The sequence below is a fragment of the Protopterus annectens genome, chromosome 2.part0 (assembly GCF_019279795.1).
Source record: "Protopterus annectens isolate FY-2018-M chromosome 2.part0, PAN1.0, whole genome shotgun sequence".
Taxonomy (NCBI): Eukaryota; Metazoa; Chordata; order Ceratodontiformes; family Protopteridae; genus Protopterus; species Protopterus annectens.
Genome location: NC_056728.1, coordinates 194,551,106 through 194,575,020, shown reverse-complemented (window position 1 = coordinate 194,575,020; position 23,915 = coordinate 194,551,106). Strand labels below are relative to the sequence as shown.

Genomic DNA, 23,915 nt, shown 5'->3' with positions numbered 1-23,915 from the left:
ATTTATTCAGAGCTGCATCTCAACAAAACAAAAAACAACAAACAACGGATTAGCACTTTCAGCTATCAAAGCCTTCTTCAGATACACATTCAGAAGCCACATCTCAATCTAATATAAAGCATATAACAGCCAATGACAAAAAACATGTAAACAAGCTGCTTTGCTCTAACCAATACAAGTGCTTATACAAGCGCTTCATCATCCATTGTGTTTCGTTATTCTAATTAGCTTTGACTAGCAAGTTAAGATGAAAAATGTAAATTAGACCGCTTTCTCAAACATCTTGGTCTGGGCTAGCAAATGAAAGAAATGTAAATCAGACTTTACTTAGAAATCATTGGTTTGCGTTAGACATTAGACAGAACATAGGGAAACTTATATCAAAAAAGTATTCCCTATCGCTTTTATAAACATAAAAGCCAAGTTATTCCAAGTTCACGCGTCAAAATGCATGATTCTATAAAGACATTTAACAAAACATATCTTACTAAAATAAAATATAAATAATTAAAACATTTTAGCATTTAAAAATACGTATGCAAAGTCCTTAATAACAGAGTGCTAATAAAATTTTTAAAATATAATATATCTGTAAATTATGTAATATATACTACCTACAAAAAAGTTATTTAGCAGAAGCAGAAAAAATACATTAATAGTATAAGCAAACACTATCGTTGAAGATGTCATAAACAATGAACCCTAGGAGCTATAAAAAATCTGAACAGCACCATAAAAAGATATGATGACCATCTTGAATTTCTATTATAAACAACAGTGACTAGAATTAAAAATAAAAATTATAAATATATACAAATATAATACAAGTCACTAGGACAATTAATAAGGCAATATGGGTCATAATCAGAACCTTCAAACAGACGAAAGTACACAATATATAAAAATCATATGATAGTTAAGTTAGCTATATGAAAATTATATTTAATAAGCTAGGCTGTATATTGAATCATTTTTCTATTCTTCAAAAATGGCTTGATTGGTACACTTCCATTTAATCCAGGTGGATGATCAGCCCACAGTGTCATTTAATCCAGGTGGATGATCAGCCCGCAGTCTCTTAATCCATTTGGATTCCTCATGTTCAGTCAAATTCAACAAATCACCTTCTCTTTCATTTTGTTTTAACTGAGATATCATGAAATGAAAATTATGCCCTTCATTGCTTTTTATATGTGTAAATAAAGCATTAGTTTATTTTCTGGTCCTTATGTCTGATAAATGTGTGGAAATCCTTTCTTTTATTTTCATGTTGGTTTTCCCTACATAAAAAGCTGTACAAACTGTGCAGGTAGCGATGTAAATCACATTTCTACTATCACAATTAGCAGTCCCAGAAAAATAAAATATTTTTCCTGTGTCCGGATGTGTAAATGACTTGGTGCATTTCATTACATAGCAGGTCTTACAAAACCTACATTTTTTAGTTCCTATAGAGCTTTCTTTTTTCATCATTCTGCCAGAAGAGCCTGTTCCTTCCCTTTAGCATAATAGTCTTTTTAGATTTTTCTTATTTTTAAACTGAAAAGTTGGAGTTGAACTCTACTATGCCTTTTATCTTAGTATCAGCAGTCAAAACCGGCCAGTATTTCTTAATCACTTGGCAGAGATAGTATTATGGTCAGATCCAAAAGTTAAGCCAACTCTCAAAGAATTCATATTCTTAGTATTGGTATGATGACTCTCATTCCCTATGTTTCTAGTTGAATATAAAAGTCTCCCCTTGTTTTTTCTCAATTCAGTGGCTTCTATAACATTTGAGTTCACTCTCCTAGTCGGATCGCCTCTCTGTTCAAAACTCTTCAGTAAAATATTCCTTTCCTCAATAAACTCTTTTTCATCAGTACAGAGTATAGAAATCCTGTCTGATTTTCCACGATATTATTGAAAATGTCGAGGATGCATACTAGTATAATGCAACATATGATTCCGCTACATTTGTTTACGAAAGAGGCTGGTAGAAATACCTTCCTTCAGGTCTAAGTGTATACTAACATCCAAAAAGTCCATTTCAAACCTGGAGCTTTTGTATTCAAACATTAAAAAAATCAGTAGTCTTTATCAGATAGTAAACAAAACTATTTAACTGCTCTCCATCACCTCTCCAAACGATAAAAATATCGTCAACAAAACGATTGTATAAAGTAATACATTTGCTCCATTGATTCATTGAGACTCTCATCCATTCTGTCTCCCATTGTGCTAGGACCAAATTCGCATAACTATTGGCACAGGGGGTGCCCATGGCTACCTCCCAACTTTGCCAATAGTATTTGCCTTCATACATAAAGATGTTATTGCTGAGAATTAAGTCAAGAAGTATACAAATTAGCCTGAGATTAGTTTTTTCTTCCATAAGAAATCCTCTGATGGCTTCAACCCCATAATCATTGGGTATAGACATAAAAAGGCTATTAACATCTAAAGTCACCAATAATAGACACTCAAAATCATTTACATTGTATGTAGCTTCATATAATCGCTGTAAAAAATCTGTCTCTTTAATAACTGTATTAGCTTTAGGAATCAATTTCTTGAGCTCTTTCTCCACAAATACCAAAATAGGCTCAGTCAGCCATCCTCTTCCTGCTACAGTGGGACGTAAGGGAGGTGATATTAAGGTCTTGTGTATCTTTGGTAGACCATTAATAGAGGGTAGAGTAGGATGCTTGACTTCAAAAAGCTCATATTGTTCTTTGTCAATGATTCTACTCATCAAAAGGTCATATAAATCATTTTTCACTCTTTGCTTCGAGTTCAGTTCACTCTTACTAATCTCATGATATGTCTTATCGTTCAACATCTTTCTCATTGAAAAAAAATAGGTTTCAGCATCCATTATTACCACTGCTCCACCTTTATCTGCTGGTTTAATAACTACATCATTTCTTATCTTAAATTCTTTTAATGCTTGATTTTCATCCTTGGTTAAATTGTAGAATTGCTTGTTCATCTGCTTCAATGCAGCCACTTCAACAGCATGTATAAAAGATTCAACAGCTGGTAAATTAATGGGGACAAATGTACTAGGTTTCTCTAGCATAATTTCTTTATCACCCTGTTTAACTTTATTATCATTCCCAAAAATATACTTCAAAGTCAGGTTTCTACCAAATAATTTGTGATCTAAGAGAAACTCATCGAACGAAGTTAGAGTAGCTGGTATAAAGCTTAGACCTTTTTCAAGTAAATTCATTTGGGATTCTGAGAGTTGAACAGTAGACAAGTTCACAACTAGGGATTTGGCTGCACAATCTTCCTTTTCTTCCTTTCCCTGCTCAATGACCTTCCCGTTCGAGGAGTCATGCTCATAATTAAAAAAGGGAGTTGTTCAACAATAGGTGCATGTATCTTCAACTATAGTGTTTGCTTATATTATTAATGTATTTTTTCTGCTTCTTTTAAATAATTTTTTTGTAGGTAGTATATATTACATAATTTACAGATATATTATATTTTATATCTTTTGAGGACTTTGCATACATTTTTAAATGCTAAAATGTTTTAATTATTTATATTTTAGTAAGATATGTTTTGTTAAATGTCTTTATAGAATCGCGCTTTTTGATGAGTGAACTTGGAATAACTTGGCTTTTATTTTTATGAAAGCGATAGGGAATACTTTTTTGATATGTTTCCCTATGTTCTGTCTAATGTCTAATGCAAACCAATGATTTCTAAGCAAGTAAAGTCTGATTTACATTTCTGCTTTCATTTGCTAGCCCAGACCAATGATGTTTGAGAAAGCAAAGTTTAATTTACATTTTTCATGTTAACTTGCTAGTCAAAGCTAATTAGAATAACGAAACACATTGGATGATGAAGCACTTGTATTGGTTAGAGCAAAGCAGCTTGTTTACATGTTTTTTGTCATTGGCTGTTATATGCTTTATATTAGATTGAGATGTGGCTTCTGAATGTGGATCTGAAGAAGGCTTTGAAAGCGCTAATCCGTTGTTTGTTGTTTTTTGTTTTGTTGAGATACAGCTCTGAATAAATGGTTGAGATACGTTTTATGGTGTGGTGCATCACTCATCTTAGTTATTGTTGTGATTTTGCTGAGCAAGCTTAAACGGAACATTCTTCTGCCTTTTTGAAACTACAATGGTATCTCAAAAGCCTGTGGTGTCAACATTCACAGGATCTAGAAGAAATGATTCCTATCCTTCCTTGCCTATACCTTGAGTTCCTTTGGTGGGCAGAGGCCTGCCACCAAAACAGGGGACTACCATTCACACTACCCCCTGCTGTCCAAACCTTAACAGATGCACCAGACTATGCATGGGGGGGCTCACCTGGCAGGGAAGTGCATTCAGGGCAAATGAAACCAAAGTCAAATGCACCTGCACATAAATCAAAAGGAAATGTTAGCTGTACAGAATGCTCTGACAGCCTTCAAGGACCATATGCTTCCAGGTCAACTAATGGTAAAGATCAACACCACTGTCATGTGGTACATAAACAAGCAGGGGGGTACACATTCTTACCCCCTCTGCAGACTAGCCATGGCATTGTGGAGCACAGCCATGAGCTACCAAGTTAATCTGCAAGCTCAATTCCTGCCAGGGAAAACTAAATACACTGGCAGACTAAGCAGAAATCTCATAGACCCACACGAGTGGAAACTGGAACCAAGGATTTTCAACGTGTTGACAAGCAAGTGGGGGAGCCCAGGTATAGACCTGTTTGCCTCCCCCCAGAACCATCAGTTGGACAAGGATTCCCCACAAGCTAGCTTGGAAAGTGGATGCTCTATCCTTCAGTTGGAAAACCTATCGGTTTATGCCTTTCCTCCTCTGCCTCTGCTCTCCAAGGTATTACTAAAGATCAAACAGGACAAGCCAAGGGCGATTTTAATTGCACCAGACTGGCCACATCAACACTGGTACACCCCCTCTTGCGCAGTGTGTCACGCTTGGCCCCATGGCACCTGCCTCAGACTCCTTCCCTGATGTCTCAGCAGGAGAACCAGATTCTGCACCCTCAGCTGCAAACCCTGAACCTAGCAGCCTGGCTAATTACCTAATCTCTCCTTTACCACCCCTCAGTAAATCAGTGATGGATATCATTTTAGGGGTAAGGAGGCCTAGTACTAGAAAATCTTATGCTGCAAAATGGAAAATATTTTGTGCCTGGAATCTGTCTGAAGGGATGAGCGCAGCAGTGCCCAGTTTACCTCAGATTCTACAAAACTTGACTGAGATGCTTCATAAGGGCTTGTCCTTTCCCCATCAAAATTCATGCCTCCGCCATTTCAGCTCATTCCAGCACAGAGCCCTCCCCTCTTCTGTCATCCATTGCTCAAGCAGTTCCTCAGAGGGGCCAAAGATTTAAGGCCACCCTGGAGAGCTCCAACTCCAGCCTGGGACCTTAACTTTGTCTTGGAGAAACCCACTCTTCCTCCTTTCAAGCCAGCTGTTACTGCACATTTAAAATTCCTTTCCTGGAAAACAGCATTCCTTTTAGCAATCACTTCTGCAGGAAGGGTATCTGAATTACAGGCCCCTGTGGCAGTGGAGCCTTTCATCAACTTTCATGCGGACAGGGTGTCCCTCAGAACCGATCCCTCCTTCATGCTCAAGGTGGTATCCAGTGTGGCTTTTAATCAGTCCATTTGTTTGCCTACTTTCTTTCCTAACCCACAGAACAAAGGGGAACGGATACTGCACTCCTTAGATGTGCACAGGCAACTTAGATTTTATTTGGACAGGACTAAACCTCAAAGGAAATCTGAGCAACTGTTGGTGGCATTAGTTTCAGGGACACAGGGTAAAGCTATTTCAAAGCAAACAATTTCAAAATGGATAGGACACTGCATTCATTTCTGCTATAAGCACCATGGAAAACCTATCCCACAGGGCATCAGACCCCATTCAACCAGGGCTGCATCTACCTCCACAGCCTTTCTCAGTGGCATCCCTACTAGGAACATCCTAGAAGCTGCTACCTGGATTTCTGTACATACTTTCACCAAGCATTATCATTTGCCCATTTTTTCTAAATCCAGAGCTGGCTTTGCCACTGCAGTCTTGCAGGGCCTTATAGCTGGTCCTAATTCTACTTAAATTCCTCCTCCCAACCTTAACTTTGGGAATCTACCCAAATGTAATGACTGCAACAGTGAAACACTAAGAACATAGTACAGTTGTGTACACTTAACATAAATGTAGATGTTAGAGTGTATTCACTGTTGCAGTCCTGGTTACCCTCCCTCCAGCCCCCTTTCTTCTTTTGGCTATACCTCTACTCTCTCTTACTATGCTCAAAAAGCTTTTTGGTGTATTTGCTTTTTTGTTGGAGGTATATCCTTGTAATTATAGATTAAATTGCTTCCCATTAGGGGGCACCTTACATCTGGGGCAAGAAAAACTGATGTAATGGTGACGGCTGCATGTTTTATACCCCTGACAACCTGATGTCATGGAAGAAGGGACAGCATCTGACGCAGGACCCAAAACTTTGTTTCCGGCCAACTGAAGGCTAGTGCAAGCAGATAACCCAAATGTAATGACTGCAACAGTGAATACACTCGAACATCTACATTTATGGTAAGTGTACACAACTGTACTTTTACAAAAAATAAGACCAATTTAAATAAAACAGACTAGCTCTAAAACAATCTTTAGCCAGGTAAAGCTAACTTTTTTCATCAAACGAACCTTTAATAGTCTCAAAGCATAAAACCGAACATCTCTTGGGGCTCTTTCACTAGACAGTGCAGTAGCATTATTTAACAATACTTTCAGAAATATACATGAATTACTAACTGCAACCAGAACTAGGAGATTTATATCCAACCCAGCTCCATGGCTGATAGTAGAAAGTCTGCATAAACTTAGAAGCAAAGCTTGGAAGGCCTGGATGAAAACGAAAACAAGACTGCCACCTTCCAAAACTTAGTTAAGTCAAGCTGAGCACCTAAGTAAAAAAGACCACACACCGAAAAACCCAAACTTTTGATTATCTAAAAACATTCTGAAACTCCATTAACTTTTTACAACAAAGGCAAGCCAACCCCAAAATTATAGACACAAAGGTGCTTAGCCAACCACTTTACTACCCATTTCAGTGAAATAGTCAAATCAGTATAATCATCAAATGACCAGTCCAAACCAGAGCTCTGCTTACTTACTGCCTTCTCTGCTGTATGCTTCCCCAGTTTTCACTAACCTGGAAGCCACATTGCTGACAAAGCTGTACAACAGTGTTGTAACAAAACTCTTAAGATTTGCTGCAAACCATCACTATCGGTCACTCCACCTGTTTAGCACTCAGGGAACTTAATTGGCTGCAACCACGTATCTTTATTGCAACTTGCTACTATACACAGAATCTTGCATAAGCCAGGCAACTGTCCAGTCACAAAACTTTATTCCCCTGAAAGACAAAAATGACCAAAAGACAAATATAAATAAAGAAATATTACAGTTCTGCAGGGAACTCCCTATACGAAAACATTTTCAAAAATGTCTAATTCCATCTCTCTAGCAGTACAGACAGACTAAAATGGAAATTCATTAAAAAAAAAAAATTATAAATATATTTAACAGCTATCTTATTTTCAGCTGTCTGTAATTTCAGCTCATGTGTCTCGACAAGACAGTTTGTCCACCATGAAGGGATTTACCTGACTATATTACAATCTTCATAACCTGGTGTAAAGTCCACTCAATCTATGCACTCCATGTAATAATAGATCTTGACGGTGTACTTAAAGGTCCTGGCTCCCCTCCATTTGTAACGTTTCTTGATTGTATCTTCTCTTAATGAAGGTCTGGAGACAGTGGTCTAGAACTGTTGCTCGTCTATCTGATTGAAGTTATTTTGATTTGTAAGGTTAGTAGATCATAGGAGATTACTAGGCTATTGACCCAGAGGTCATTGTAAGCTAGCCGTTTCAACCCAATGTAATACTATAGAAGTGCTAATCAGTACTCAAAATTGCATTTAGTGATGACTGCCCATGTCCAGGAGAGTTGTCTGCACTATCCCTGGTAAAAATTTATGCAGCCCCATCCACTCGTCCAGGTTCCTCTTGAACAATGCCATAGAGGTGTTCTGCTTCACATGGATTTGGTAGCCTGTTCTAAAGACATGGCAGTCGTTGGGAGACAATTCTATCCCTCCAGCATATTCTGTTTGTCACAGGCCATATTTAAGTCCTTGGAATGGGTATCCCTAGTCCCATTTTATTTACGGATATGTAGCAAGTTCATTAGATTTGGATTGCTCTGTAGGCCAGCCATAAGTCTCCTCTAAGAAGTCGGTCTGATAAGGAGTATAGTGACAGGTACTTTAGTCAGTCTGAGTAAGGCACATGCTGGAGCCCCTTTATCTTATTTGTTAGAAACCTTTGAGGTCTCTCTAATTTCTGTAGATGCTTAGGATGGTACATGCTGAATGGGGTGTTATACTCAATTATGGGCTTGATAAGTGCAGAGTATAGGAGAGTTGTAGCTTCTTTTGCTGTCGAGGTGAAGCCTTTACTAATCAAGTATGCCACTTGGAAAGCTTCCTTTATTGTGGTAGACACGTGGTGGTCGAAGTTGAGATCGCAGTCAACTTGTGATCCCAGGTCCCTTACCAGTTCATGGGTACTTAAGGTATTGTTGATTTGGTAGTGTGAAGGGACATTGTGCTGAAGGGAATAATGTTGCGTTGTTTTGTATTCAGTTAGCATCATTGTTGTTATAATATATTTAGGTTTACTCTCAGAATGTAGAAATCACTGTCCGTTTAAGCTTATTGTCGAAATACAATGTTGAATTTCAAAACTATTTTACTCCTGAAGTTACTACCGAAAGTTCGATATTCGCTGTTTTAAATATGTGACTGTTGAACTGCATTTGCCATTTGAATATCAGGATTCCAGATTCGTTAAGTTTACTTTGCTTTTAATACAGTTTGCAATCATAAATTCAATGTAAGCTTAAATGGACAAAGTGATTTTCACATTGATAGTAAACCATAAGAATATATAATGTACATTGTGTGTTAAATGTGTGTGTGTGTGTGTGTATATATATATATATATATATATATATATATATATATATTTATATATATATATATATATATATATATATATATAGCTATAGATATATATATATATATATATATATATATATATATATATATATATATATATATATATAGAGAGAGAGAGAGAGCTATAGATGTATGTATATATATATATATATATATATATATATATATATATATATATATATATATATATATATATAGATATATATATATATAGATATATAGATATATAGATATATAGATATACATATCTAAAAATATCCTTATTCAGATAGTGACTGAAGGGCACTAAATAGGGGTCACCTTTTTATACTGTTATTACTGTCTGTGAATTTTTTTCTGCAAGATCCAGTAGCAGGAAGATTTTTTAGTTTTGTGTGCTCTGCTGTATGAGCCGTTTTTTAGATATACTGATCTTGCATTGTAAATCTTCCTTTATGGGATTTCATTTGGGATCATACCTTCCAGAAGTCAGAATTTGGCTCAAGTCAAAAACACAAAATCTCTGTGATGCTGAGGTGAGAAACTTGACACCTGTTCTGACAAATCTTGACATCACATGCTGGGTACTGCTTGCATTTCAACCCATTCAAGGACCCATCAGAGAGAGTCCTGCCATAGGTTAACTAAAATGGTAAGAAAGCACCTATTACATCTGACATCTAGGACCCCCTTGATGGGTCATGAATGTACACCATCTTCCACGAGTTCTCTTCCATCCATTTTTGATGTTGGACTTGCCCACATGTCAGGAAAGCATAACTTGTGTTAGTTTTTAGCAGTGTAGATGCTGGAACTTTGTATGTTTAACGGAAGGTGCTTTACTATTGGTTAGGGAATGAATGGGCAGACTGGGTATGTAGCAGTGTTTCTTTCATGTAACGTCACATGAAGTGGAGAGAGATCATATGTATGTTCCTAAGTTCTGGATCTTCCAGAAGTTTGCTGAATCCTGATTGGTAGAAGGAGTAAACCTAATCAAGGACCTATCAAAAAGGGTCCTCATAGAGCAATTGATATAGTAAGAACATAATCTTTCATTTTCTGTGATTGCCTCACTATGCAGCGTTCATGAGAAATGGTTCATTTATCCAGTTATCTGAAGTAGTTAACTTCATTTTATCTGCAACCTGTGGGTATTCAGATCCGTATCGGATCTGAGCTGGCAACTTTTTTTCTAGCATCTGCTCCAAACTCCGAGCTCCTCCCCCTTACCCATAATGCACTACCATCTCCTACCTTCCCTCAGATCTCGTTTGCGGCGCCAGTAGTGTGCATCATGGTCTCCTTCTCTCTGAGCTCAGGGATAGTAAGTTTTATTAATACTTAGTCTCTTCGTGTGTCTGAGTTGATAGTTTCCCTTCCTCCTCCACTAGTATAGCACTTGTTCGTCAGTTAGTCAAAAAAAAAGTTTTTTGTTGTAAAACTCGGTAGAGTAGTTGTTAGGCCTGCCCTTCCCCTATGTGTGTTTGTGTGGCGATTTAGTAGGCAGTGGTTTTTGGTGCAGGACCATGGCTGATAAGCCAAAATCTGTTTAAGAAATGCACAGTATGTGGCCATAAGCTCTCCCTGGCTGATGGTCACACTCTGTATGCTACTTGTTTAGAAGTATCACATTTGTCAACACAATGTGCTAACTGCACTGGTTTCAATCCTAGAGATCTCAGGGATCGGAAGGCCAAATTAGTAGCTAAAGGCCTTCTCCCCGCATCTATGCTGGAATCCGCCACGGCCTCGGTACCTACTACTCGACCTCTCACCCAGACAGGGACTCAAACTCCCTCCTCTTCTTGTGCCTGGTCAAGCAAGGACAAAGCTACTGACAAGGACAGAGAAAGGTGGAAGGAGGATGGGGACAAGAAAAGGGACAGGCCTCGCAAGAGCTTCCCGGACAGGGAACTTTCCTTAGTCCCCCTTCTAAGTCCATGAGGCCAGTTTCTCCACGGCTCTTGTCTCCTCGTTTTTCACTGGAACCGCTGGAACCTTTGGATCTGAGGCTTTCCTCCCCCTCATTGCGCAGACCAGCCAGATCCGAGTCGGTGGCTTCTTCGTGATTGACTCTGAGCTTATTAGACTTAGACATGGACAGGATGATGTGGAGATTCATTCAGACCCAAATACAGATGGGAGTCTTGCCAAGCCCCTCTCCCTCTGGAGGGGGACCTCCATGCTTTTTTTCCACCCCATCTCTCCTTTCCCAATCCATGCTTTGGGGCTCTTGGATCCGTGGATTTTTGGAGCTGGTAGCTCGGCGCCGACGGTTCCCCCAACCTAGACTCCGGCTGTTATCTTGAGTTCCTCGGATCCGAGTAGCTTGGATCACAGTGACTCTCCGAGTCCCGGACAGGGAGTCGGACCCGAGGGAATGGATTCTTCGGCTCTGCCCTTTTCGGATCCGACCAGTTTCCTTGGACCTCAGGCTACAATTGCTTCAGCTCCGGTCCCTGCTTCGGATCCGGGGAGGGCATCTTCCTTGCTGGGTGCCAAGGAGGTGGACTCTCCTTTGGCCTTTGAAGTGGTGGAGAGGGTTCTCTCTCAGGGATTGAGACCCCAGCCCATCCCCTCGGATTTCACCCAGACACCCCTGGATTTGGCAACGACTCCCTTAGTCTTGTTTTAGGACAGCCCATGCCAGAGGATCCCCAGGTTTTCCCCTAAGGAACCCTCTGCGGCTCACGAGTCAGAGTCTCACTGAAGAGGGTCACTGTAAGCGCAAGTGCAAAAGGAGGTACTTGGACTCTCCCCAGAGTCCCTCACTGCGGACACTGACTTAGATGGAGAAGGTTCCCCCAGGTCACCTCCCGAAGACGTCTCCTTCGGAGAAATCATGGAGATCCTCCGCCAGAGGGGAGGTTGGTCAGCCCCAAAATCTTTTGGGGATGAGTCAATGTTCCTGGAGGCCTTTGGCACAGGCCCATCTACTTCCTGGGTGTCCCTGTCAGTGGACCCCTTGGTGGACCTTATCACCACGTGGGCATGGAAGGAGCCTGACACCGTAGATCCCATCCCCAAATGCCCCGACAAAATCTTATCTCCCCCTTCTGACAAACACCCTTGGTCAAAAGGAGCCCCAGTTTATGTTGGTCGCAGCAGCCACCAAGAAGGAACTAGCACAGGAGAGTTCCTCAGTCCACCCTCCAGACAAGGAGTCTAGGTCGGTGGATAGGTTTGGGAAGCTAGTTTATTCCTCAGTGACTTTTTCAATCCGTGCGCTGAACTATTTGGCACGTGATCCGGCTTCAGCGAGACCTTGCTTCGGAATTCGCTGAGTCACCCCCCAGAGTCTTTATCGCTGCAGGACAAACAGTTCTCTGTGAAAATGTCTACTCTGAAGTCAGTCTGAAACATGTCTATGCGGCTCCTTTCCCATGCCACAGAAGGAGCAGCTAGGGCGGCTGGGACAGGCATAGCCATGCAGTGTCATGCCTGGCTCAGGTTGTGTCAGTTTGCGGAGGCTTTCAAGGCGTCGTTTATTAACGCTCCCTACGACGGTTCTTCCCTTTTCAGGAAGACCGTACGTGACACTTGTCCAGAGCGAAAAGGACAGGAAGACCTTGTCTGCCATCAGGATCTGCTTCTCTAATCCTCAGCAGTCCTTCTCTTGGAATCAAAGAGGGCAGAAAAAGATGGGGTTCCGAAAATCTCACTTTTCCCGGGATTTTCAGGACAACTATTCCCCCACAGGCAGAGGGGGACAGGATCGACCCCGACCCAGAGGTAGAGGGAGGGTCGCAGGAATTTTGGGTCTAGGGAACCTTTTTCTTATAGACCTGGTCAGCAGCCCTGAGGGGTTGCCCGGCTGTCCTACTCTGGAGGCAGTCGGGGGAAGATCGTTCTTACAGCCAGTGGCATGGGAGTCCATTACGGCAGATCGCTGGGTGGTACAGATTATATCCAGAGGTTACACTATCCCATTTGTTGCCCCTCTAAATATTCCAAAATACCTCCTGGATGTTCCACCCCGCTCACAGGGAGGCCGCAGCTTTAGAGGTTTCAAAGCTGCTTCTCAAATGAGCCATGGAACAGGTCCCCCCTGTCCAGTCTGGATCAGGCTTCTACTCAAGGTTCTTTTTAGTGCCAAAGAAGAAGGGGGACCTATGGCCCATTCTAGACCTGTCAACTTTGAACCTGTCTGTAGCCAAACAAAAATTCCAGACGGTCACCCTACAGTCCATTCTACCTGATCTCCGAGAGTGCTCGTTAAACCTCTAGGATGCTTACTTACCACATCAATATCCACAGAAGCTCCAGGAGGTTCATGCGCTTCCAGCTGGGAGATGGTCATTTTCAGTTCAGAGACCTACCCTTTGGTCTCACCACAGCCCCCAGGGTGTTCACCAAGGTAATGACAGTTGTAGCGGCTTACCTGAGGCTTCAGGGTATTCAGGCATTTCCTTACCTGGACGACTGGCTCTTCGCTGCGCTCAACAAGCGTTTGCTTTGTCTGGCCCGAGACTACATCATTCGGTTGGCAGATCTATTGGGGATTACAGTCAAATGTTCAGAAATCCCAATTGCAACCAGTACAAGTTTTAGACTTCAGTGGGGCACGGCTAGACACCTTGCAGATGAAAGTATTCTTAATTCCAGACAGGATTTTACGCCTCAGGTGCCATATAGCTCAGATAGTGAACTTCAAGTCTCCAAAGGCGAGCAAGGTTTTCCGGGCACTGGGCTCCATGGCTGCCTCCATTTCATTTCTCCCTTGGGCATGTCTTCATATGCAGGTTCTTCAATGGACTCTGGCTGTTCGGTGGTCTTGGCTAGACCTGCCCACGGAATTTCAATCAGGATCAGTCCCGTATGCAGGGCGTCCCTTCTTTGGTGGTTAAATTCACCGGAGATATTAGGACGCCCCTTCACGTCATCTCTAGTCCAAGCCACAGTGACCATGGACGCCTCCCAACTCGGGTGGGGGGGACACTGTTCGGGAAGGACAGTCCAAGGTACATGGTCCCAGTCAGAGACCAAGTTGCACATAAATGTTCTAGAGATGAGGGCAGTGCTTTTAGCGTTGGAAGCCTTTCACATTGTCCTTCCTCTCAGATTGATTGCAATCCAGTCAGACAACATGTCGGTTGTCTGGTATATCAACAAGCAGGGGGGAGCCAGATCCTATCCCCTATGTCGCAAGGTCATGAGAGTGTGGGAATAGGCAATCTCCACCAGTTGGTTTCTGATAGCAACACACATCCTGGGGTGCTCCAACATTTTAGCAGACAGATTGAGTCAGGCTATTCTGATGCCGTACGAGTGGTCTCTGAAACAGTCAGTAGCAGAGGAGATATTCCTTGCATGGGGTCAGCCTTGCTGCGATCTCTTCGCAATTCCTTCCAACGCGAAGTGCAGTGAGTTCTTCGCTCTGATTCCCTCACCAGGGGTAGCCCCCAGAGATGCTCCAGTCCATGCTTGGCCCCCTGGGCTTCTGTATGCTTACCCACCATTGCCACTCATTCCGAAGTTTCTTCAGAAAGCTTGACGACTGCAGTGCAAAGTTATCCTCATTGTCCCATTCTGGCTTTGTCAGGTTTGGTTCCCATTCCTTTGGTGTCTCATCTCTTAGCTCCTCCGTGGGTTCTGGATCCCTGCCCAGATCTAATCTCCCATCCTTCAGATGTCCGTCCGCCCAACCTGGGTTGCCTCAAGCTAACAGCTAGGTTGCTCCAGTTCCGTTGATTGTCAGGACTCCCAGTCTTTCATCCCCTGTAAAATCCATTCTGGTGGCTTCTCTTAAAGATTCCACTAGGAAACTTTTTCGCAGTAAATGGAAGCATTTTTCCATTTGCGCCTCACAGAGAAACCTAGATCCCTTTACAGCCCCTGTTCCAGCGTTGTTGGATTTCTTGTCTGGCATTTTTCAGCAAGGAGCTAGCTCCTTCACAGTGAAAGTACACTTGGCAGCCATTTCTCATTTTCTTGTTGGTGAAGACAACATTGCCTTAGCCTCTTCTAGGGTGTGTAAGGCCTTTCTTAAAGGCACTTTACTGTTGCGTCCTCCTGTCAAGGATTCAGTGCCCCTTGGGGACCTTACCTTTGTTCTACAGGCATTGGTGGCTCCTCTATTCGAACCTGCAGCTTCGGTGGATTTAAAATTTTTATCCTGGAAGACAGCTTTCCTAGTTGCCATTACATGTGCTAGGTGGGTTTCTGAGCTTCAAGCTCTGTCTGCCGTGCCTCCTTATTTGGTCTCCCATAAGGATAGGGTCTTTTTCCGTACTAATCCTTCCTTCCTTCTTACCCAAAGTGGCATCTGAAGCAAACATAAACCAGTCCATTAATCTGCCTGTTTTCTTTCCTAACTTCCAAAATAAGGGTGAATACAAACTTAATTTGTTAGATGTTCATAGACAACTTCGCTTCTATCTTCATAGAACAAAATCATTCCACAAGACTGACCAGTTTGTTCCTTTTCCAAAGCCTTTCTGGGGAAGGCTATTTCTAAGGTTTCTTTGGCCAGATGGATCACTCTTTTTTTTTCATTTCGCATGTCTACAAAGCAAAAGGTGCATCTCCTCCTGGTATTGTTAAAGCTCACTCTACGTGGTCCATGGTGACTTCTGATGCTTTTTGGTCTAAGGTTCCTTTGGACGACATTTGTGCTGCAGCAACCTGGGCCAATTCATATACCTTCATTTCCCATTACAAATTAGATCTGATTTCTAGGGGTAGAGCATCCTTTGGCTCTGCGGTGCTCAGGAATATCCTTCCATAGGGACCTCCCAGATTTGGAGTAGCTGGGGACTCTGTCCCACAGGTTGCAGATAAAATGAATTGACTACTTCAGATAAAGAAGTTATGTACTCACCATAGCGTTCCATCTGAGTAGTTATACTTCATTTTTCTGCAACCTTCCCTCCCTTGGGCCCCCGGACCTTGTCCTGTCTGTACAGGTTTGGTTCACTGGGCTGAGTTGCTTAAGTATTTAGTTGCAGCAAACTCAATCTGAGGGAAGGTAGGAGATGGTAGTGCATTATGGGTAAGGGGGAGGAGCTCGGAGCAGATGCTAGAAAAAAAAGTTGCTGGCTCTGATCCGATACGAATCCGAATGCAGAAAAATGAAGTATAACTACTCCGATGGAACGTTATGGTGAGTACATAACTTCTTTTTTTCAATAATTATTTTTTACTGTTGCATGTAGTTAATTTATTCAGGTATGTATTTTTTCTTTTTCTTTTTTTTATTAAAGAGAGCAGTTTAATTTTAGTGTTCTGTTCATCTAGATATAACCATCAGTTACAGAAAGCTCAGAATGAAGTTTAATTTTGATTGTGTATATGTTCAAGTAGTGATAAGATTATTTCATTTATGGTTCTCATTGAAGAAAAGGTTAGTGTGTTTGCAGTTAAAATGAACATAAATAGGAAAGCCTTTGCCATCTTTGGCAAATCTGCTGTTGAAGCATTTTGTTGAGTATTGCCCTATATATAGGGCACAAGAAATGCAAATGGTTCATTTGTGACAGTAGTGCTTTTATCACTATCTAATCAATAACAATAGCATTTATGATTTTGTCTTGTGTGCTTATTTCAGGCAGAAGTCTTCATTTGTTTCATAGCAGGCATTTTACTCATGTTGTCTAGGGCACTGAGTTCCTTTTACCCCATGTTTATTACTATAGCATCACTCTCACTTTAGCATCCATTTGTTGTTCTTTAATATGGCTTTCAAGGGCGGCTGCTTGTTCATCTTTACATTCTGTCAAGTTCCAAATACTGTACCTGGGGCATTGAATGGCTATTGCCTTTTTGACATGTTTATAAAACGTTACTTTTCTTTTGTGCAGGCGTCATTCTCCATATCGCACTTTAGAACCAGTGCGCCCCCCAGTGGTGCCAAATGACTATGTTCCAAGTCCTACACGTAATATGGTTCCTACACAACAGAGTCCTGTCAGAACTGCTTCAGTGAACCAGAGGAACCGCACCTACAGGTATATTAAGTTCTGTTAATGACTGTGAATTTCCAAGCAGCCCTCTTTTAAATTAGAGTTACATATCTCATTTTTTAGATTTATTTTCTCTATAGCATTGCCAGACCTCTCTTTGAATATATGGTTTCTAATATCAGTCCTGTTAAAAACATGAGAAATTCACTTTGTAGTGTGGCATAGCTCCATGCAAATGGGTCTTATGATGCCTTTCTTTGCATGACATGTTACCTAGGGAGCCCAATTTACATCACCTACATATTCTGTGTAGATGACCAATTTTGTCTGTATCTTGAGTACTTGTCCATTTTGTAACCAGTCTTGTATCTAAACAAATAAGCACATTCAGAATTTTTTTTGGAAGATGGGAGGGTAGGAGACTGTGGACAGAAGATAATTTATTGTAATGCTGAGTAAGCATCATCCATATCTTGACAATTAAGTAGATGGCATCTACTTTCATAGGAGTGACTTTTTGATCTGGAGGGAAGAGGTGTGGCCGAACTTTCAGAAGCTTAAGTATTTTGAAGCAGCTTGTGTTTGTGTATTAAGCTTCTTGACAGACGAATGTTTTAGACACTATACTAAAAATTAATACCAAAGTGTATATTGTATTAAGATTAGCATAGCATTTCTGAAGACTGACTGCTCTTTGATCTTTTAGTCTTTGTAACAGTAGTATTTTAGGTGAGCAAGTGCTATATCTGTGTGAATAGCTGCAGTAAAAATGCCCAGTCCTTTGGTGTCATTCTTAGCTGCTTACGGTTTATGCTTTGGTCAACAGACAAACAGACATTGTTTTTGAGTTCCCCGTATTAAATGATGGATCTTTTTATTGATGAGCAGTTGTAATGAGGCCACAGCTCGATGGCTTCTGTTAGAATTATCATTATAAAAAAGTTAACTTCAAATAATTGTTTGTTATAAGGTATCAACGATTTTACTTTTAACTGTGACCACAAAACTCTGTGTGTTTGGAAATGTAGATCTTAACAAGGAGTTATCCTTCAGTGGATGTTACCTATCATGGTTTCTTTAGATATTGCTACTCATCTGTTGTGGAGCAGGCGGCAAACAGCTAATTACTGAATGATCAGATTAGTGCTATTCTATGCCATCAGCTGTAGTACTTTGGGCCCCTGGTCTTCACTCATTTCTGAATTATAGAGTAGGGATTTTGATGTAGGTTCTTCCTTCAGTACTCTTGTGGATACTACTCCTTTTATAAATATCCACTAATAGCCAGATCATGGTCAAATGAGGCACTAGGCAGGGTAATAGATTGAGACACACACACACACACACACACACAAAACAACCCCTAGCCATTGCAATGTCCCATTACATGGCCATTTTTCCCCAGTTACCAAAACACTGCTGAAAATTGGCAGTGTGCATACTATTTTCTTCTTATACAATAATTAGGGTCTATATTATTTCTTCGACAGCTTAGGTTGTCGAATGCTAAATGATGGACACCTAAGCTTCGAAGTTTCAAAATCGCAAACGGCCATATATGCAGATTCTTTCCTCCGGAAAGAATTCGCCAGGCCGTCTGGAAATAAAATTAACTTTTTAAGCTAAATATAATGGGGGTGCTGTGTCCCCCACACCCCCTAACTAAATATACCAACTCCGAGATTGCTCTACATTGGGGAAAGGGCAAATCCCCGATAACGGCTAAGCAAATTCTTTCCTGAGGAACAAATTCACTTATACGGCTGTTAGCGATTTTGAAACTTCACTTAGGTGTTCATCATTGAGCATTGGACAACCTAAGCTATCGAAGAAATAATACAGACCCATAATTATAGATATTTGAATTTAATTTAATACTTTTATAGTACAAACACCAGTAGACTTTATTGTTTTGTTTAAATGTCTTGCAATGAAAAGAGACTTTAACAGTAAACTTCTCTGCCCTTGAAACTCGCATCCATTGAAATGGCATTGAAACCCATATTCAAACAAAAGGTGTCTGGCAAGTAGAGGATGTTTACCTTTGAGCTGTTTTTAAACCATAGGCCTCATGCTTACATTTGTAGAACCATGCAGATGTGTGATCTTTGATTCACCTTCCTGATTGTATTGAATTATATTTTGTGTATAGTACAGCACCACTTGGTGCAGTGTGTTTTAAATTTATAGTTTTGAACATTTTTCTAGTAAGCAATAAAACAAAACGTATGAACCAATAATGACATAACTTCCCATTTCAGAACATTTCAACCATAAAAGGTCACTCTGTATCAGTCAGTGTGCATAATCTCTGCAAATATAAAAGCCAGCTGACTAATTCCACATTGAAGACATTTGTAACTAATGAAGAAATCTGAGGTCTTTTACAGTGACTGCTCAGAATAACAACCCCACATAATTGGTATCAAATACCAAACTGCTTGGTGTCATAATTGATGAAAATCTAAAAGTTGACATCCATATCCAAACTGTTAAAACTCACCAAAAACTAGGTCTCCTGTATAGATACAATCATTCCCTTACCCCCTCCACCAGACACACCCTTACTTCTACTTACCTTCTTCCCCTCTCTTATGTACGGCAACCCCCTATTCACTAATCTTCAGCTAGGCTTACAGGGCAAATTGGAAGCCTATTACAATAAACTCTCCAAATTTGCCACCAACTCCAAAAACTCCTCGCATCACTGTCTCTCTCTCTCCACTCCCTGAAATGGCTTGAGCTTCCTAACTACCTCAAACTCCTTACACTTACTATTGCTCACAAGCTCATATTCAAACCTTCTAATTGTCCTTCTCTGTCCACCTCTTTAACCCCCTACATTCTCAACTGCTCTCAAAGATCAGAAAACCATATAAGCTTCATCGACCCCCGGCACCCTAGTTAGACTCTGGAATTCTCTCCCTACCACCCCTTGAAATACTCAGCCACTCAAACTTCAAAACTCTTCTCCAATTTCACCTTCTTTCAAAGTGAGAATGTTCCTGTACCCCTACCACATAAACTCTTTAACACCATCTCCCATGCACTATATACCTTAACCTTCTACCACTTTGCTCTCTTACCCTTTGCCTCTACTTCCTCTCCTACACTGTACCTCTTAAACTTCCCCCAACCCACTCCCTTTCCCCATTATATACCACCTTTTACCCCTCCCACCTCACCAACTTCTCGCTGTCCTCTCCTCCTATTTCTAACTTTCAAAAAATAAGCTTGTTTTTTTTATCTTTCAATAAATGTTTACTTGCATGTTTTCATCTGAAATGCCTGTACTTTTAATATGTTCAGACTACATGAATCTCACTTTTGTAAATCATTACCTAGGATTAGAAATGTTATGTCTTTTTTTTTTTACCAAATTGTAAATTATCTCTATTTTTCACTGTTTTACTAATGTATTTACTTTGTATAACTATTGTAAAATTGTCTATCCTGTGGAGCTTTTCTCCCTGGACCTCCACTGAAAACGGGCTCTTTAAGGCCTAGTGGACTATCCCAGTCATCAAACTGAAATAAATAAATGGTTGCTGGTAGCAAACAACTTCATTATTTCAGCATTTCATCTTCAAATTCAGTGCCTGCTGTCCTGGAAGAATAAATTGCCTAGGTACATTAAAAATAAATAAAAATGATAAGCTGGTAATATTGCAATAGGGAATGGATGGCCTACCGCCAACAGGTTCATAGTTACTAGGCATCTCATCTGAAGGAGAACACAGGAGTGCAGCACCCCCACCCCCCTTTAAATTACAGCACAGCATCAGTAATCCAGCTATATGGTGTGGGAGTAGAACCCCCACAGCCTTTTACATCAAAAGCAAGTATGCTACCTGTTGTGCTACTGACACTGTTTTCAAACTCTGTAGCACAAACAAAGATGACTGTTTGCTAAACGAAATAGTCGCACATTGAAAACAGACTTAGCATGATCAGCAATAAACATCTCTTCCCTTAAAACTTGCAATTCATTGAAGATGCACTTCAGTTCATACTTTTGAGTAGTCTCATAGTTGGTGTGAACAATTCAGGTTCTTTTTTCCTGTAGCCAAGGTGTGCAGGGTTTGAGCCTGAGAAAATGAACCAGTCATCCCTAACTAGGGCATTTTATACACATGTGCACAAATGGTCTACTTCAGATGACTGCAAAACCAAAAGACTGAAAATTCAAAATACTGAATGATGGAATTTGCCCCTTTACTGTTGTGCAATCTTGAAGTTGGTATATATAGTTAGCACGGGGTTTGGGGGCCACAGCCTCCCACATGAGGGGCACAGGGGCTCTTGAATATTTTGAATTTTCAGTCTTTTGGTTTGTCAGTCTCGTGAAGTAAACACACACATATCCTTTACTGATTTTCAGTGGAATAAACTTGTCATTTTGTGTGTGGACAGAAGAAGCAGGCATAAATTCCTTGTCCAGGCAGCAGGAATGTCTTGTGTTTAAATTCCACTCATGGATGTGGAAAAAAAAGAAACAGCAGTGGGTGTGTGCATCAACTCAGACAGTGTTCTTAAAGGAAGAACGAATGCCCTTAAAGAAGATGAGCAGTTTTAATTTTTAATTAAAATTGTAAATGTTTTGGCAGCACCCCCCCCCCAACTCACAGCCCAGTGCGCTCTAGGTGAGTACCTAGGTCATCTAGTGCTGGATCTTGCTCTTTCCACTAAGGCAGATAAGCACTAGTTTGTTTTCTGGCAAATGTTAAGTACTGAAATTCTCGCACAAAAAATCTTTTTCATTCGTAATGACAAATTAGATACGGACTTTTGCATTAACAAAACAATGGCCTTCTACTCTTGGATGTCATTTATTCATTCATCTTATAGGTTTATAGGCGTGTACTAGGCTATCAATATTTCTCTTGAAGAGGGTAAGCGAGGTGCTCTGCTTGACATGTATGGGAAGTCTGTTCCATAGCATGGGCAGTCCTTGGTTTATGAATCCGTTCCTAAAGCATGTTCTGTTAATTGTGGTGCGGAGGGATTGGGATTTCTTTAGATGTAGCATTTTGTAACAGAACTGGGTCAGACATGGCTTGGTAAGTCAAGCAGAGATCACCTCTAAATAGGCGAAGTGAGACAGAATAGTTAGTTTTTTGAGTCTGTCCATACAAGACAAGTGTAAGGCCTAGGATCCTCTCTGTGAGGTACTTTTGCAGCCTCTCCAGTTGTTGCAGGTGTCTAGTGAGGTACATGCCAAATGGGGCACTGTACTTAATGACTGGCCTAATGAGGGAAGAGTAGAGGGAGACTATGACCTTTTTCTTCCTGGATGCAAAACCCTTAGTAATGAGATGTGCCACACAGAAGGACTTTCTGACCACAGTGGCAATGTGATGATCAAAAGAGAGGTTGCTGTTAACCTGTGTTCCCAGATCTCATATAACGTCTTCTGTGTTCAGTGGACTACCATCAATGTGGTAATTAATGAGAACCAGGTTTTTCCCAAAGGGGATGACTGCACATTTTTTGGCATTGAGCTTAAGGCCATGGTTCTGACAGCAGTGATTGGTCACATTGAGGCCATTCTGTAGGATGTCAACATCACTTGGAGAGTTAATAGCTCCCAACTCGCAATCGTCTGCGAACTTAGCCAGAGTCCCTTTGTGTTAGCTTGGACTTCAGAGAAGTAGATACCAAACAGGAGAGGACCCAGGACCGAACCCTGTGGGACTGCACTCGTGACTAATCGGCAGTCTGACTTGGAGTTGCTACTTTAATACTGAGGGTTCTATCTGTGAGCTACTTTGCAACCCACCTAGTAATATAGGGGTTGATGCCAAGCTTCGTGAGTTTTTCTATGATTCCTGAGTGGAATGGTATCAAAAGCCGTGGCCAGATCAAAGTAGGCCCTATGAACCACCTTGCCTTCATCCACAGCTCTGGTGACTGACTCAAAGAAGTCAACCAAGTTGAGCAGGCATGATCTACTCTTCACAAAACCAAATTGTGTGGGATCCAGAGTTTGGAGATTCCCTATATCCTTTTTTATTGGGTCCATTATGATGTGTCCATTATGATGTGTTCCATAACTTTGCATATCAGACTTGTCAGTCTAATGGGGCGATAGTTCCCAGGGTCTGTAGTCGCTCCTCTTTTGTGGAGAGGGATAACTGTAGCAGTGTGCCATTTGGCAGGGACAAAGCCTGAGGTGAGGCTATGATTAAACAGAGCACACAGGCCAGTTCATTCTGTAGTTCATGTAGAACACAACCAGGGATTTTGTCAGGTCCCATAGAAGTTGTATTCTTGGCCTTGGACAGTGCTGTTTTAACCTGTGCAGCAGTAATACGGAATGTCTGGCAATCTACTGGTATTGTGATTGGTCCTTTGGGTGGAGGGGAGTAAAGTTGGCACTGAATATGTCTTTCAGTATACTGGCAATGTCTTTTGGCTCGGTATAGGAGGTACCACTGTGCAATAGCTCAGAGCAAATCTGGGTATTGCCATGGAGATTCTTTACAAAACTATAGAAGGCCTTGTGGTTGTCTTTACTATTTGCTGCAGTTCTGTTTTAATACCTAGCTTTAGAGGATTTGATGAGGGATCTCAAATTTTGTTGAGGCAGATAAGGGAGTTTTTCCAGTCTTGGGACTTTACCTAATTGTGCATCAGTTTCCTCCTATTGTAAAGTTTGTCAGTGGACCACCAGATTGGCTTCCTTTTTTGGAGTTGAGTGTCCTGGTTCCATTGGGTATGGCAAGATCCATGCATTTGTGAAAGTGTTTTGTACAGTGCATTGGTGTATGATTCTGCAGTCATGCAACTATTCTCCTTTTGCATGGGTGCCGTGAGGTTTGCCACCTCTGTTTTTAGGATCCCAAAATTAGCTTTGGAGATGTTTTTCATAGTAGTTAACTTTGCTGGGGGTGTGTGTGTGTGTGTGTGTGTGTGTGTGTGTGTGTGTGTGTGTGTGTGTGTGTGTGTGTGTGTGTGTGTGTGTGT

The 23,915-nt window shown here is 41.0% G+C and overlaps 1 protein-coding gene across 1 annotated transcript in view; it reads left to right on the top strand.

The window, feature by feature from the left end:
• Nucleotides 1-23,915, top strand: part of LOC122792715 (abl interactor 2-like) — an 852,815-nt gene that overhangs the window by 491,013 nt on the left and 337,887 nt on the right. The window contains exon 6 of the mRNA XM_044060299.1: nucleotides 16,848-16,994. Coding sequence (XP_043916234.1) covers nucleotides 16,848-16,994 — 147 coding nt within the window. The remainder of the gene's footprint in view (nucleotides 1-16,847; nucleotides 16,995-23,915) is intronic.